This window comes from Topomyia yanbarensis, chromosome 3, assembly GCF_030247195.1.
Source record: "Topomyia yanbarensis strain Yona2022 chromosome 3, ASM3024719v1, whole genome shotgun sequence".
Classification (NCBI taxonomy): Eukaryota; Metazoa; Arthropoda; class Insecta; order Diptera; family Culicidae; genus Topomyia; species Topomyia yanbarensis.
Genome location: NC_080672.1, coordinates 171,399,471 through 171,413,081, shown reverse-complemented (window position 1 = coordinate 171,413,081; position 13,611 = coordinate 171,399,471). Strand labels below are relative to the sequence as shown.

Sequence of the window (13,611 nt, the reverse complement as noted above, 5' to 3'; positions counted from 1 at the left end):
GGTTAACTTCCGATATAAACCTTAACATCCACGATTTTAATACTACTCGCTTGAATCGAGATACCCCCTACGGAGGAGTACTTTTGGGGATCAAAAAGTGCTATTCCTTCTACAGAATTAACCTTCCCTCAATACCAGGCATTGAAATTGTCGCTTGTCATGTAACAATCAAAGGCAAAGATCTTTGCATAGCTTCCGTATATATATTCCCCCCAACACCGCGATGGGACACCGCCGGCTATATGACATCATAGAATCCCTGCCTGCACCGCGACTTGTTTTAGGAGATTTGAACTCTCACGGTACGGAATGGGGTTGCTTTTATGATGACAACCGTTCTTCTTTAATTCACAATATTTGCGACAACTTCAATATGACAATTCTAAACAAGGGTGAAATGACACAGATCCCTCCCCCACCAGCGCGCCCAAGTACATTAGATTTATCCCTTTGCTCGACCTCGCTACAGTTAGATTGCGCGTGGAAGGTAATCCCTGATCCCCACGGTAGCGACCATCTGCCGATCGTAGTCTCGATCACCAACAGCTCAAGACCATTGGAATCAATCAATATTTCGCGGTTATTGGCGCCGGTCCGTCGACGGATTAACGAGGGAAACATCGATGAGCACTCTTTGGGAAACAGCCCGACGTATGCGAAACCGAAATGAATGCGTGGAATATTCAAACCGTTGGATATTCGATTTCGCCAAGATGGTTTGTCCGGATTTTGCCCCGGCACAGAAGATCTACCGCGCCGCGTCCCCTCACGATAACGCGAACGAAACACCTTTTTCTTGTTCTCTTGTCGTGTAACAATAAAGCTCCAGGGCCAGACAGAATCAAATTCAACTTGTTGAAGAATCTGCCAGACTCCGCCAAGAGACGCTTGTTGAACTTATTTAATAAGTTTCTTGAGGCTAACATTGTCCCACATGATTGGAGGCAAGTGAAGGCCATCGCCATCCAAAAACCAGGAAAACCAGCCTCCGACCACAATTCGTATCGACCGATCGCAATGCTATCCTGTATTCGGAAGTTGTTCGAGAAAATGATCCTATCCCGCCTCGACAATTGGGTCGAAGCAAATGGCTTACTGTCAGATACACAATTTGGCTTTCGCAAAGGCTAAGGGACGAACGATTGTCTTGCGTTGCTCTCAACCGAAATTCAAATGGCCTATGCTAGCAAAGAGCAGATGGCATCAGTGTTCCTAGATATAAAGGGGGCTTTTGATTCAGTTTCTATCAACATTCTTTCAGAGAAGCTGCACCAGCATGGTCTTTCAGCGACTTTAAACAACTTTTTACTAAACTTGTTGTCGGAAAAGCACATGGGCCTTCCCCAGGGCTCATGTCTCAGCCCCCTGTTATACAATTTCTATGTTAACGACATTGATGAATGTCTTGACAATTCCTGCACGTTAAGGCAACTTGCAGACGATGGCGTGGTGTCTGTTACGGGACCCAAAGCTGTCGATCTACAAGGACCATTACAGAATACCTTGGACAATTTGTCTGCTTGGGCTATTAAGCTGGGTATCGAATTCTCCACGGAGAAAACTGAGCTAGTTGTATTTTCTAGGAAGCGTGAACCAACACAACTACAGCTTCTATTAATGGGTCAAACTATCGCTCAGATATTCACAGTAAAATATCTAGGGGTCTGGTTCGACTCGAAAGGTACATGGGGATGTCATATTCGGTAACTGAAACAGAAATGACACCAATGGATTAACTTTCTTCGTACAATAACCGGAACGTGGTGGGGTGCCCATCCAGGAGACCTAATTAGGTTCCATCAAACATCGATACTGTCGGTAATGGAATACGGATGCTTCTGCTTTCGCTCCGCCGCGAACATACAATTCATCAAACTCGAAAGAATTCAGTATCGTTGTTTGCGTATCGCCTTAGAGTGCATGCAGTCGACCCATACGATGAGTCTCGAAATGCTGTTCTCCCGTTGAAAAATCGATTTTGGGAACTCTCATATCGATTGCTAATTCGATGCGATATCTTGAAGCCGGTGGTGATTGAAAATTTCGAAAGGCTTGTTGAGCTCAATTTTCAGACCCATTTTATGTCCCTGTACTTTGACTACATGGCGCAGAATATTAACCCTTCTTCTTACAATCCCAACCGTGTGCATTTCATAAATACTTCTGAATCTACTGTTTTCTTCGACACATCCATGAAAGACGAGATTAGTGGAATTCCGGACCACATACGCCCACAAGTGGTTCCAAACATTTTTTATAATAAATTCCGAGAAGTCGACTGTTTTAAGATGTGTTATACTGACGGATCAAACCTCGAAGGGTCCACTGGCTTCGGTATTTTCAATCAAAAGTTCACCGCCTCCTACAAACTCAGTGACCCCGCTTCAGTTTACCTCGCAGAACTAGCTGCTATTCAGTATACCCTTGGAGTCATTGACACATTACCCGCAGACCATTACTTCATCGTCTGAGTTCTATTGACGCTATTCGCTCGATGAAATATGGAAAGCACTCCTCGCATTTTTTGGGGAAAATACGGGAACAACCGAGTGCTTTATCTGATAAATCTTTCCAGATTACCTTGGTGTGGGTCCCTTCTCATTGCTCCATTCCGGGCAATGAGAAGGCGGACTCCTTAGCTAAGGCGGGTGCCCTAGAAGGTGACGTTTTTGAAAGACCAATTTGCTTCCACGAATTTTTCAGTATTACTCATCAGAGAACCCTCGAAAGTTGACGAACCTCGTGGAGTAATGGGGAGCTAGGAAGGTGGCTACATTCGATAGTCCCTAAGGTATCGACGAAACTTTGGTTGAAGGGGATGGATGTGGGTCGTGAATTCATTCGTGTGATGTCCCGACTCATGGCAAACTATTATACGCTCGATGCACATCTCCGGCGTATTGGGCTCGTGGAAAGTGGTATCTGCGCTTGTGGCGACCGCTATCACGATATCGAACATATGGTCTGGGCGTGCACCGAGTACAGTTTCGCCAGGTCTTGGCTTATGGACACTAGGGTGGGACAAAAAATTGATTCCAGCTCCGAGCAACTTTTTAGGTACCATTTGGGTCCTAGAACAACTGTGCAAATTCTTAGCTCGATCGGTGAAACTATATTTTTGCGCCCACTGTCGACTGCGCCGCGATGTCCTCTGTATGTCCTTTATATATAGCTTCGTAAAAACCATTAGTATAAAAATTTAACTGCCCCCTCTTATTTCCTATCATTCTCAGAAACCCTCTCTTCCACCTGTACCCACGAAGGTTTGATGGGACTCCAAGGAGACACAAAAAATCTCTGTCGAATGAGCCAACAAACACGGGACCTACAGTACGAACATCACATGCGCAACTCGAACTCTTTCCGATCTGCATCTGAGCCGTCTGGAGGAACCCCTGCCAACTCAAGGAAGAACACTCGGCCTCCCTGTACATAATTCTTCTTGATGAAGGCCATCCGAGTCTACATCCTATGCCGTTGATCTCCCAATGCCTGCAACTGAAAGTTAATAACTTTCTTCCCTGCCATCTTTGTCCACCCTCCCTCCCCTGACTCTTATACCCAGAAGTATCACTCCTTACCTCCCCCCCCCCTTCTGTCTCTTCTAGTTCTAACTATTATATTATATAATCTCATTGAAAATACCCAACTCTACTACCACAAAGAATAACTCTAATTAATCTCCCCGAATCTTTACAAAATTAAATCACGCTCTCTAGTTATTCCTAGTTTTAAGATAGTTATAAAAATTGTCCCCTTTAGTTAAAAATTATTTGCTTCAATAATCTTCCTGCTAAAAATGTCAAACGATATTGCCATAAAAACTAAATGACCCCCCTAATCTTACGAAAATTATTTTACCCCCTTGTGTATATGTATAGTAGGGTGGGGCAAAATGACCGCTTTTTCAGCACAGCACTTTTTTGGTTCCATTTGGGGTCCCAAACAACTGTGCAAAATTTGGGGTTGATTGGACTTGACCCGGCGTAGCGCATTGCGTTTGAAATTTGTATGGAAATTAGTATGGGAAAACCTACTTTTTTGCATTTTCAATTTTACAGACTACAATTCTTCCTACAGTATGCCAACAATTAGTTAGCAGTGTAGTCCAGGATATACTGAACAACTTTGCCGAAGGATGCATGGTGCTAGAATGTCTCTACAACAAGTTATAGCTGTTCAAAGTTCGATAGATCGCATTAATTGCCAAAAATCTTTTTTTTTCAACACTGCGGGTGTACCAATGACATTTCATATAGCACACCAAAATAATATCATATACTTTAGATTTACCACATTGGTATGTTTGGATGAATTATTCAAAAGCCTTAGCTCAATTTCATGGGCATAGGTAGTTTAACAATAGGACGTAGTGAGGGGAGAGGGGGGACAGACTTTTAAATATGAAAATTTGAACTGAAATAACTGAAATCTTATCGAGTTGGAATGTTCAGATGAATTATTTTACAACATTTACACAATCCACAAGAGCCCCAATTCAACAGCAATTTTTACTTCAGGTGATCGAACAACATCGAAAAGAGCATCATATCAAATCGTAGTGCGTATTAAACTGAAATATAATCAATGCATTCCTCTGACTTATCAACTCGACATCAGTTGATTCAATCTGCAACTTTACTTACATTGATATAAAGTCAATGCAGAGGGATACAGTATGTTTCGTTTCATCGTTACTAGTATGCATAGGACATTGTGCAAATGTTTTAAAATAATTCATCTGAACATTTCAACTCGACAGGATTTCAGTTTTTTCAGTTAGAATTTGTATATGTTGAAGTCTGACCCCCCCCCCCCCCCCTTACCACACTGCGCCCTATTGCGAAATTACCTACACCCATGAAATTGAGCTAAGGCTTTTGAATAATTCATCCAAACATACCAATGTGGAAATCTAAAGTATATGATGTTCTTTTGGTATGCTATATGAAATATCATTGGTACACCTGCAGTGTTGGCAAAAAAATGATTTTTGGCAATTAATTCGATCTATCGAACTTTGAACAGCTATAACTTGTTGTAGAGACATTCTAGCACCATGCATCCTTCGGCAAAGTTGTTCAGTATATCCTGGACCATACTTCTATCTAATTGTTGGCATACTGCAGGAAGAATTGAAGTCTGCAAAATTGAAAATTCAAAAAAGTAGGTTTTCCCATACTAATTTCCATACAAATTTCAAACGCAATGCGCTACGCCGGGTCAAATCCAATCGACCCCAAATTTTGCACAGTTGTTTTAGACCCCAAATGGAACCAAAAAATTGCTGTGCTCGGTTGATTAGGTTATGATTACGTTTTTCCATATAAAAATGCCCCACCCTAATGTATAGCTATAAATTCTCCTTAGTTTAATTGAAAAAAATCAATATGTAATCCTCTAGTTTTAAGTAACTTGAAATGTAAAACAAACCAAGATTGGCACCTTTAAGCTAACGCAAATCTTCCTTATCAAATAAACAAATTGAATAAAAAAATAGTTCACGAGATCATGAAATATTATTCATGTATTTTTATGAACGTGTTCACTGGAAAACAGACATCGAAAGAATGACCGGAACGGTGAGAATGAAGAAACGGTGAAAATTCATCTTTTTTATTGGAAACACCGAGAAAAGATATGTCCTCAAGCAGGAATCGAACCTGCGATCTCCCAATCTCTAGTTGGGTGCGTTAACGACTCCGCCATCGAGCAACTGTGATGATGCCATCACATGTTCCCAACAGTTTCGTGATCACCGCCGCAGCCTCCAATTTCTCCCAATTGACCTATCGACCCCCAATGTCTCCTATAAGCAGATCGTCACCTCTTCCTCTCATCGATCGGGCCAAATCTCTCTCGTTATCTATGTTTAGGTCCAGTGAACTGCGCTCAAGGCTTGAGTATTTATTATCACTGTTTGCCCCCTATCTGACTCAGTCGCCGCCAGATTTTGGCAGTGGGTAGAAGCTATGGAGAGGGCATGTTGATGTCTGCCTCAAAGCCTATCGGCAGATGCTAACGACAAATCCAGTCGTGGATGGAATTTATACATTCCTTGTTTTGACGTGAGTCTTTGTTTTTTCCTTTCTTAGGGATTTTTATGAATGTGTTCACTGGAAAACAAACAGAGAAAGAATGACCAGAAGGGTGAGAATGAAGAAACGGTAAAAATTCACCTTATCTCGGTGTTTCCAATAAAAAGATGAATTTTTACCGTTTCTGATTCGTGATACCTAGTATAATAGTTACAACTTATCATTCGTTTTCGTGAAAAAGATAACAAAATCATAAAATATTCATGTATTCGTGAACTGGTTCATGATTCCTAGTACATGATTTACGATCTATCTAGAATCTATTTGCGTGATTGTGATATTTAGAAGATATTCCTAATCCTTTATAATTTTATGCAACATGGTAATGATACTTTTACGTTAACTCTTTCACAAAATTTGGAGTATTATTCGTGGAATCATTTTTGTTCCATGCACTTATCCAGCTACTAGCGGCCAGTAATAAGTACGAGCAGTAGATAAAAAAAACTATTAGGACCTCGAACATCGTTATTCATTTGATAAGGTTCATTGTGAACATTAGTTACATTACTCTTTGAAAGTAAGCTCTAAAATAAAATATCATGATAACGTGAACAAAAATTACGAAAATCGTGGCTAAGATTCTGAAATCATGAACACAAGTCACACAACTAGTAATAAAAATATCTAAAATCGTGACTAAGATCCTGAAATCATGAACATGAATTGCTCTATTCAAGACTAAAATATCACGATGACACGAACATAAGTTACAAAAATCGCGACTAAGATCATGAAATCGTGAACACAAATCACATAACTCGTGACAAAAATATTTAAAATCATGATAAAGATTCTTAAATCTTGAACATGAATCACTCTACTTTGGACTAAAATATCACGATAACGTGAATAGAAATTACCCAAGTAGCAATTGCAACTTGTTGAAAGTTTTAAATGTTGCACAACTGCTACACAATATTTTTTATTGTTGGATTTATTTGAAAAGAATTTCCACGGGTTTTTAAACTGGTTGTACAACTATGTAACTATAGAGTTGGCCAATAGTCTTAAGTATGCAAACATCAATAACAGTTGTGAAACTAATCAAAAACTTTGCTAACTTGCACAAACAGTCTAACAAGTTGCAAATGCCTCTTTGTTTGCCATTCCACCCTAAAACAGAACTGAACAACTACCCAGTGCTCGACAAATGGCACAGCTTCTGTTTTCATAATTTTGCTGTAATTAGGAACATGTTGCACAACATACAAACAATGTGCGCTTTTTCCATAACATAGTTGTTACCAAGGGAGTTACAAATACTATACAGTAACAAAGCGTGCTACTTGGGTACGTACATCGCGACTAAGATCTTGAAATCATGAACATTAATCCCGCTAACGTCATGAGAATTTACAAAAATTGCTAATAAGCTCTTGAAATCATGATCAACGTTTTGGCTGTGTATTCCCAAATCATGAACAAGAATCATAACAAAAACTAAACATGTCCAGAGAACAACAACAGTAACCCAACCAAACATTCTAAAGTAACGCCATATATATATTCGGGGCGAACTGGTTTTAGAAAACATACATAGTTTCATGAATACGAGGTTTATTATTCATAATTCCAGGAACTTGATCACGGTTTTCGTAAATCGTTCAGTTCACGAATTCGTTACCTTTTGTTCATGAATTTATGAACGGATTTTTTCCGTGATGATTAGTCTTTTGTAAATTGACACATAAAAATAATTGAAATCGTCTTCTAATCGCTGTAAGTTCTTATACTGTTCTCATATAGATATTTTCATCCCGATCTGTATGAAATATCAAATTTATGACCTAATGTTGTTTTCGCAATGTAACATTAAAATTATGTGTAAACTGTGACTTTATAGTAGTTTGAGAAAGATGAACGCGTCAGTAAACATGTAGGGAAATTAAGGTTGGACAGAGAATGGGCAAAAATCGAAAACGAAAAAAAGCAGTTTTTTCCACACCGTGTATAAAAATCAATCAGCTTATGCAGAATGTTGTTACAATACTGCAGATTGATTTTTATGAAGATCTAACACACGGAAAAAACTGCTTTTTTCGTTTTCGATTTTTGCACTTTCTCTGTTCAACCTTAAGGGCTAGACAGAGTAATGTACCATTGAGACACTCTATAACATTAGAAAGTTTATCTGCCCAGGTTATTATAACAAAGGTCTGTCAAAACAACATCACCCGTTGATAATTGTTATTTACTGTTTTTATTTTACTTAGTAACGGGACGTGATTCATAACACAATTCGTTACAAAAATAGCATTCTGTTATAATTATGTTACTGCATTTTGATCGGGTAGGCCGATAGTGGCTCACGTTTCTGTGAAACCGAAAGCAAAATACCATTGTGAGTACGGTAAGCATACAATTAGCAAAAGTTTTGCGGTGCACGGAAAGATGCGAGTGAAACGAGGTTAGTATTTGCAAAGGAAAGTTGCTAGCAAACATAGTTAAAACTTTGCTGTCCATTGTTCGATATAATAATTTGGTGCACTTACATTTGAGCATCGTTGCTCCGGCATATTTGGTGTTCATCGCAAATGTATCGTATTTAGCAACCTGCAGTAAAATTTCGCTATTCTCTTCTTTCGCCTACCGCGAATTTGTGCTGTAACCGGAGACTCCTGATGGATATTTAGCGCAACAGCAATCCCGTTCTTATAGTTTTAATAACGAGTTACTTCCTATTCGGTACAAATTGCACTGGGTTCTACTATGCAGCTCGTTGCGGGATAGATATGGGAAACTGCCGCATGTGGTTTCGGGATGCGCGGTTCCAGTGAACGGTGGCAGATCTTCTATTGCCGCGGGAGTCGTTGTTGCTGGCTGTGGATGGTTGTGATGGTAATAGCAGCACATGTAACTTTTCAACAAACTGCCACAGTCGATGTTTTCCGAAGCCGCTGCTGTCAGGGGATGCGGTTTGTCGAAGTGAAACGTTCTGGAATAACAACAAGCAGAAGGGGATGTTGATTTAGCCAGCGGCGTACAACGTCGGGAATAACTATTTTGCAAGCGCGGATAGTGTGTGCAAATTGCCACGCTGGGACACAAGCTTTTAATAATTTAATTATGGCACACAAAATTGTTTCAATTTCCAAAATTTATATTTGCTGAAGAATCATGTGCACTGGAATATAAATACGTACGACGTGTCATTATGTTTTACTGCTGATGTGACGGGAAAAATGAAACGACAAAGGAAGCCATTAGATTGGGGAATTATTGTGTCTTCTATAACAAATGCTGTCGTCACATCATTTGACTTCATATTTTAATGTTATGCACAATATGTGATATGGTTTAAAAATCATCTTGCACCTTATAAATACCTCATATTTATACAGACACCCATGATACTAACTGCTATATTGAAATAAACATCAAAATGAAATATATTTTCTATTGCAAAATTAATCCTTTGTTATCATAATCAATCCATAGTCAACTGTTATGTTTGTCGAGCTGGTAGTTTCAAATGAATCGTCGACAAAACGTGGTATTCCGCACATTTTTTAATATTGGAAGACTATTTGTTGTTCAATAAAGGCTGGTTCTGTTATTGCTCAATTTACTTCACTGGTTGCTATAGGATCTGCAAACGGACATTGCATGAGCCACCCGCATTCATCAAGGTGGTCCTTGTCATTAATGGATGCACCGTAGAAGCGTTTCTGCAAACATTTCTCGTGAGATGCGAGCAGCAGGATTTTGCGTGCCTGCTACATGGTGGCAGGTAGTATTCACCGTCGTTTGTTGCATTGTGGAAACACGGTTTACCACTAAGGTGGTCCAAGTTAATTGGTGATTTGAACCAGTTAAGCACTCAGAAGATTGTTTGCACTGGTAGTTGAAGAGAGACGACGACCTTTTGGAAAATATAAGCTGAGAGTTAGGCCCAGTACAGTTCCCATCATTGGATGGTTTGTTGCTGGAGGGGTGTAGCCTTTGATTTTACTGTTACCAGGGCCACCATGATGGTACCTTCCAAATAAGTAAACCAAATGTAAACACATGCTCCAAAGGCATGTTTCGAAGTATGATTAAAGATAAGTGGTTGAATCGGTTGACGGAACGGGCAAAATAGCCACGACATGATTTTGAACCACAAATAACCCTGACTTACGAAGTGACAAAATTCACAGAATTCCAAAACGGTATGCAATACATGGAAATTTAACATTTTTCTTCAATGCATCCGTTACCACACTGCATTACTAATGATCTGACAATAGACGAATTTCAGCTGCTACAGCCAGGAATTCCGGGAAATTTTAAAGCGTTCATTCACATTGTATCCAGGATCACGTTTAAGGGGTCTCCTAATCATTTAGATTAAAAAAATCGATAGTTTTTACTTCAATTGTTAGAATTGTTATCAGAAAATATTCTTGCAAAAGTTCCAAAGTTTAGCTGATTAACATATCAAGCCTGTAAGTTTGTTTTAATTTGATTTTTTTGCTAGCACCAAATTTAAAGCCCATTTTTTCGAAAACTACTTTTTTCAAAACTCCGTGCACGATTTCAAAAAAACTATAAATGCTATGTATGCCAGTAAACACCGTTTTTTAGATAGTTTAATTGTGGACAGACTGAAATAAAAATGTATTAAAAAATCTCATTTTATAATGTTAATAATGCACTTACTGTTAAAAAGACCGAAAAATCGAGAACATTCAGAATTTTTACGCGGTTTTTGCGCGGTATTTTATACGCAGTTATTTACGCGGATTTTTGAATTTACTCGGTTTTCATTTATGCGGTTTTTATAATTTACGCGGTTTTCATTTACACGGCCTGTATCCCCCGCGTAAAGAAAAACCTGAGTGTACTTTGTTAAAAACGCTTTTAATCCATCTAACAGTGCGTTGAGGCACACTATCGATCAAATTAGAATAAGACAACACCATTGCGAGAAATTTCGAAAGTCAAATCAAATCAAAGGTAAAGCGAACGTATTACATTCAAATTTGCAATGCGACCCGAAAACTAGAACAGAAATAGCAGCTCTTGATAACTCGCTACCTCAACGTGATTATTTCGATATCGACTTTTTCTAAAAGTTATCTCACAACACATTTCGAATACCGTTGGACTCACAATAGCTAGATTGATGAAAGGATTTTGGTTGGAACCATTATTACAAAACCTTGGGCAAAAACAATAGAAAAATCTCAATACCTGATTTTTTGGGGAAAATCGTCACCAATACTGAACCACTTTTTTACGAAACCTTAAACGGTAAATCACTGTTAAATCACTGAAAAACGTTAAACGTTCGTTTTTGCTCCATATTTTTCAAGTGAGCGAGTCACGTTCACCACAAGCTACGAAAAAATTACGTTGTAGAGCGAAGATTATAACTCCGTTGATTAAAAATTTACATAGGTGTTATATAATATTCACATAAGTACTTTGTAATACAGCCGCATTATAAAAATTTTGTTTAACGGTACCCAGCACAACAGAATTAAAAAAAATGATTTTTTTATTTGCCTAAAATGTGCATTAGGCTCTTAATAGTGAGAAACCTGAATATGGAAAGCGACAATAATAGGGTAAACGAGCCCTTATTTATCTTATTAGTTTCGATGTCACACTATTTCGATTGTAACGCGGCTTACAGTTATTGGATTCCGCTTAAATAAATATCAGCTTGCTTACTTCGTTCTTGAGAAGCAGTAACATAAAAAATCTCAAGTGCAGGATAGGATTGGTGTTAGTAGGTAGGGAAATGAATCAGGATATATCTTGGTAGAAATTATGATTTAGCTAAGTACTCACGTGCTTTGTCTTTTTATTTTACATCAAAGTTTTCAGGTGTGTGACATCCAGTAGAAATGTTAATGCCGCTCGAAAGGCATTTTAATAACAATTCTTCCGCGAGTATTGCTTCTTATAAACTCTTTAGAAGTGCAAAAGTAGTACAAAGCTAGTGACAGACCTTCATGAGACCTCAAGAAGTCACTTTTGGAGGTATTTGTCAATGTAGATTTGTCGGTAGACGGCTCCAGATTTATTGGAAAACTGGCTTATTTTGATACATCTATAGTTTACCACACAACAAACTTTTTGTGCGATTCGACAGCTTCATCTTAGGCCAATTCAATAAATTTCCTACATGAAAGTTTGTTTTTTAAATACGGTATTTAAACCAAAGCTTTGAAAGTTATACCTTGGCGTGGAAGAAGTGTAGAATTAGACTTCATTCTTTACGGCTATTATACAACCGCCAGAAGAAACCTACAATATTGGTAAACAATTGGGAATAGCGAATCAGAAAAGGTGACTATACGTCAAAGATTCTCTCAATACAGAATGGATAAAGGCTATGCTGCAAAACCTTAAGGTCCGTTCAGGCTGTCTTCGGTACGGAGCAATACCTACGAAGTCCTAGCATGTCGTTAGTCACCTGTTACGACATGGGAGCAGGTTCCTAGTGCAGTGGTGATATTCCTGTCTGAAACAGCGCAAAAAAAATTTAAGCCCGCCGGAAATGCAAAAAGTGTTTTGTTCTACGTTGAAACCCTTATCTCCCCCCCCCCCTCTAAAGGGGGATACTAATTTCTTCCCAATGACTGAAAGGCCTGTCTAATTTGATTATAGTCGAGGTTAGAAGTAATTTTCTAATTATTAAATATTCCACAATATGCCGTACATTTCAAACACTCCGTTAGTATTATCCAATCTAATCAGAAGTCCCCATTTGTAGTCACTATTATATTTGTTAACATTTAACCAATCCGCACAGAATTCAGGAAAAGAATGTAACACATCATAGTTCGAAACATATATTGTTCTTGCGAAATGCGAATGACCTACCAGTCAAAAGTTTAAGCTCACTTTCTTTTTTTTTTTGAATTTTACATAATTGAGTTGGTTTTTCAGTAGACTTTGTCAAGCACGTGCGTCTTCACTATATCATGTTGCTACACGCTACTGGTCAGAGTGCAGGAGGGGTTTTGACGCCTTTGGGTGACGCGTAGATCACAAACAATCTTGTTGTATTCTTTTGATGCGTCGAGTACATAATACGTGTAACGTCTTAGTGCTACGAGAGCTCTAAATTCAAAAACTATATTCCAAATTGATTTTTAAAGTTTTCTTTATTCAAAGGTAAGTAAAAAAAATTAATCGTAACTGTCGAAAAAATATCAATTCAAATTGACCTAATTCGAATTATCATCTCATTATTGTAAAGTGAAAAAACCACATATTTAATGTGTCTATCGTAGAGAAATGGATCGAAAAATAATTATAAATAATAATGATTTATAACAATAAATGAAGAAAACCATAGCCTTTTGAATATTGCATTAACATTGTAGGGTGAACTTAAACTTTTAACTGGTAGTGTATAACATCTTTGTTTTGGTTCACTGTGTGTGTGTGTGTTAACCTTCCTATCTCCCACTAGCTGGTAGTGATTTACAGAAAAAAGATGTTTGCATGTATTTAAACATTCATGCAAATAACTTGGTTCACGGATTTAGGAAGGTGTTAGCTCAATTGACTT

The 13,611-nt window shown here is 38.4% G+C and overlaps 2 protein-coding genes across 4 annotated transcripts in view; one reads left to right on the top strand and one right to left on the bottom strand.

The window, feature by feature from the left end:
• LOC131688028 (uncharacterized) overlaps positions 1–13,611 on the top strand; it is a 338,374-nt gene that overhangs the window by 96,936 nt on the left and 227,827 nt on the right. The gene's annotated exons all lie outside the window — the stretch shown is intronic.
• Positions 1–13,611, bottom strand: part of LOC131688029 (uncharacterized) — a 104,940-nt gene that overhangs the window by 47,897 nt on the left and 43,432 nt on the right. The window contains exon 2 of one of the 2 annotated variants that reach the window (XM_058972156.1): positions 8,594–9,036. The exons of the other annotated variant lie outside the window; for it this stretch is intronic. Within the exon in view, the coding sequence (XP_058828139.1) occupies positions 8,594–8,630 (37 nt within the window). The 5' untranslated portion in view covers positions 8,631–9,036. The remainder of the gene's footprint in view (positions 1–8,593; positions 9,037–13,611) is intronic. 2 annotated transcript variants of the gene reach the window in all.